This window comes from Sinocyclocheilus rhinocerous, unplaced genomic scaffold (genome assembly GCF_001515625.1).
Source record: "Sinocyclocheilus rhinocerous isolate Xijiao unplaced genomic scaffold, SAMN03320098_v1.1 scaffold289, whole genome shotgun sequence".
In the NCBI taxonomy this organism is placed as follows: domain Eukaryota; kingdom Metazoa; phylum Chordata; class Actinopteri; order Cypriniformes; family Cyprinidae; genus Sinocyclocheilus; species Sinocyclocheilus rhinocerous.
In genome coordinates this window covers 997-5,009 of record NW_015636845.1, presented here as the reverse complement: position 1 = coordinate 5,009, position 4,013 = coordinate 997, and the positions used below count along the sequence as shown (strand labels likewise).

The 4,013-nt window shown below is 40.7% G+C and overlaps 1 protein-coding gene across 1 annotated transcript in view; it reads left to right on the top strand.

Annotated features, from left to right (window-relative positions):
* LOC107748172 (low-density lipoprotein receptor-related protein 1B-like) overlaps positions 1-3,773 on the top strand; it is a gene marked incomplete at its 3' end in the record, with an annotated part of 94,295 nt that extends 90,522 nt beyond the window's left edge. The window contains exon 3 of the mRNA XM_016562874.1: positions 3,636-3,773. Coding sequence (XP_016418360.1) covers positions 3,636-3,773 — 138 coding nt within the window. The remainder of the gene's footprint in view (positions 1-3,635) is intronic.
* Positions 3,774-4,013: the final 240 nt, after the last annotated feature.

Here is a 4,013-nt window from a genome sequence, read left to right as displayed (position 1 = left end):
TGATAGAGTTGTTCTCCCACAGCGGTATCTCCGTCTGTCCTTCCAAACACCTCGCGAAAATGCACCAGGAAGTTCAGCAGATTGTGAATGACGGGGCTGGCCTGAGTCCAGATCGTTTCCGCCCATCGCAATGCAGGTCCTGTTAGCAGGGAGATAATAAAAGCAATTTTAGAGGTGTCGGTGGGATATGAGTGCGGTTGCATCGTAAATGTGAGATTGCACTGGAGGAGAAATCCGTTGCACTCCTCCGCCGAACCAGAGTAGGGCGTCGGTCGGGCCATGGGACTAGCGATGATGTTAGGCGAAGAAGTGCTGGTTGGGATGGATGAGGTGATGGGTGGGGATGGCGGCGGTGCCGGTGAGGGTGACGGTGCCGATGGATTGCGTAGCACTCATCGTAGTGAGTCTACGAGCTCCTGGAATGGATCGGGGTGACTCATCTGTGCCGTCGGTGTTGGTCCGGTCTTCTGTAACAGAAGAGGTCTGACACAACAGGTTAGTATTTATAAAACAGGTTTATTTGGTCACAGAGAGTACTGGGGTAGGGTCCAGAGGATGTGATGGTGAGTGAATAGTTCGAAGGATATGATGAGTGGGGGAATCCGAGTCTTTGGCTTTACAGGAGCTGGAATGTAGGCAGGAGGAGCACACACCTCAGCGATCCGTGAACAAGGAGGAACAGGAGACACTTGGAGACGAGGAGACACTAGGAGGAACACAGGAGGTAAGTAATGCAGGAAGTATTCAAATGGAAGTAGTAGCAAAGTCATTGAGTCCTCTACGTGTATACGAGACCGGACAGTGAGGGTGTCTGAGGTGTGTGCTTTTATGCAGGCTGGTTAATGAGGTGCTTGATTAGTGACAGGTGCTGGTGCTCAGAACTCAGGTGAGAGGGATCGCTGTGATTGGGTGGTGGTGGAGCCTGGCCGATCTGTTACAGTATGATAAGCATGTGTTTTCCGCCTCCACTTTCATGAGTTTTCTCATGATGGAGGATGTTTCACCGCGAGTGCTATCTGGCTTCAAATTCAGTACAGGGTGAAGAGAAATAATTTCCTATCATCCCTCAACTGCACAGATGCCATCTGTGTTATCCAGCACGGTGCATCTGAAACTCCTGAATATTCATCTCTCCCTCTCATCTGATTAGATTAGTCCCAATCAGTTTGTGAGTGGAATGATTCTGTATTTGACAATGCAGTTTTATTAGGATAATCACAGTTTGTCACAGCCCCTCACTCCACTGCGTTAACAGAGCAATGCATGTGATATGGGCCCCTCGATTGTTTTGCTTGATTGTTATTTACTCATGAATAATGGAAAAGCGCCTCATGAATGCATAATTAGAGAGATGTTTGCCAGTATATCTGAACAGTTTTAATTGAAAATTAGCATGGCTATTAATCAACATATTTGGGCCCCAAAATCCCTCTGACACTGTTAAATCTGCTGAGTTGTGTGTGTGTGTGTGTGTGTGTGTATGTATGTATGGCCAAGGATTTAAAACAAATGGCGTTTTAATTAAAAAACCTGTCCAGTATCTTCTCCTCCAGCTCTCTGAAGAAAAGCCACGAGGTTGTGAGGTTGATTAGCCTGCCTTTTGTACTCACGTTTGAAATATGAGTATGCAAAGTTGAGGTCACTTACATTTGACTTTCCCTAATTTAGAATATCCTTGGGGCTCGGAAAGAGGTGGTCTAGAAAAAAAAAAAGTTTCGGCACATTTTTTCAATGACCGAGAAAAAGGAAAACGACTGTGAGAACAATGGGATGCTTTCGTGAAATCTGAAAAGCATAAATGTGCATCGGCGGATAAATCATACGCTTGTTATATGTTAAGGGATGACAATCGCCCATTAAACTACCCCCTTAATTACAGCGTCATTTTATCTTATGAAGTCTAAATGAAAGCTGATGAATAACCTCGACTCTTCCGGAGGATTTTTTCAGTGGTGTAGGATCAGAGCTCGGAGGAAACTGGGACTCCGGAGATTTGTAAGAGGTCCTGTCACACGAGCTATAAATCTCACGCTAAGTGGCTGTGTTGCAGTTATGGTAATTGATACCAATGTAGTTAAGGTGCAATGTGACATATTCACAGTGTGCGAGATGGAAGTCGATGTTTCACTTAGACGTGTTTTATGTCTTCTTGTGGCTGCTCAAGTAGATGAGGGTCACCTATGTGCCTCATGAATCTTTAAACAGCTGCTTGGTGCAGCCATGTCAATAGATATCTCTGAGGCTTTGGCTCCGTCTCTCTCTTTCATTCTCTCTTTCTCTTGCTCTCTTTCTCTGACGCACAGAGTGATTCAGAATAGCTTAGCAGCGTAGCCTACATGCGAACGTCTGTTTACTGTACAGAGTAATGCCTTCAAGTAAACACATTTGCATTTGTGGCTGCGTTTACAGACTGTTGATGTATTTTTTTTATGGAGAAAAGGGCTATTTACAGCAATGCTATCATTTACTCTATACAACCTGTTTTAGTGAACTTTGTTTATCTGGAGTGCTATCTTTGTAAATGTCTGAATAATGTTGTTTCTGGACGGTTTTTATATGCTTATGGCTACATATTGATTCTAATCATTGTGTAATAAACGTTAAATTCATTATTTTTTTGGTTTTATATTAAGAACCTAGTTTATAGAAAGTACTGTATGTTTAAAGTGCATTGCATTGTGTGTTTGTGTGAGTGTGCACTGCATATAGTAATAAACAGTAGTATTGTGAAACAATTACAATTTACAATAGCTGTTTTCTACTTTCATATATTTGACATTGTAATTTACTTCTGTGATGCAAAGCTGAATTTTCAGCAGTCGATGATGTATACATCTCAATTTCGAAAAAATGTACCCTTATGACTGGTTTTGTGGTCCAGGGTCACATATGCTTATTTGGTGCTCAAGAAACATTTATTATTATCATCAATGTTGTGAACGTTTTTGCTGCTTAATATGTTTTCAGGCTTCTTTGATCAATAAAAAGTTCAAGAGACATTCAAGAGAAATTTCAACATTTATTTGAAATAGAAATCTTTTGTAACACTACATATTTAATGTCACTTTTGATCAATTTAATCCGTCCTTGCAGATTCGTAATAAATAGGTAATAATTAGTCATTTCTACATTGTTAGTATTTCTATTTTCAAACAAATGCCAATTTGCTTAAACAGTTTCTGCAACCTCATTGCATTGCAGAACTTTACTTTTACAGTAAGAGATGTATTGGCTTTAAGTTGTTCATTAAATTAGCATTCATTAGGATAGGAAAGAGGAAGGCTGAATTGTAAATGAGAAACCTTTAACCAATCTTTTAGCATTTCTCTAAAGAACCACCGACAGGAAATGGTGCTGAAGGAAAGTTTTTGCCACAATATAAAATCACTCGGAGGCTGGCAGTGCATTTTAAGCTGAATTCAATCAACTGGATTGTTTCCCATTTTCATTTGCATCCCTCAAAGCTTAGCAAATTAAAGCAAGTGACATTTGTCTGAACCACGTAGATTTGCATAAAACTGTCTTAGCAGTTATTAAAGTAATTACTGACAATACAGTGAAACTGTGTGGATGATATGTTTTAACTAAAATCACACCAGACCTGTATGTAAACCTCATTCTTTTCTGTTCTTTAGGTAAGGTGGAGGTGATAGTCAGATGTCCTCTGAATCACATACAGTGTATCGGGACGAGAAAGTGCATTCACTTCAACAAACTCTGTAATGGGGTGAAAGACTGTGAGGATGGTTTTGACGAAGGAGTCCACTGTCGAGGTGAGTACACTATATTATAATGTCTTTGCTAGATAGATATTTATATCGATCTGTCAATATCAGTAAGCTCACTGTTTGGACACAAACAGCCTTTCTATTGACAGCCTAACTCTGCATATCTTTACATTTTAGTAAATTGGTTTTACGCTAATGGAAAGCGAACAGGTGAATGACACCGCATGTGTGATGTTGGACACAAACAACTCTTGTTCACAATCATCCAAGCCACAATAACAAGCA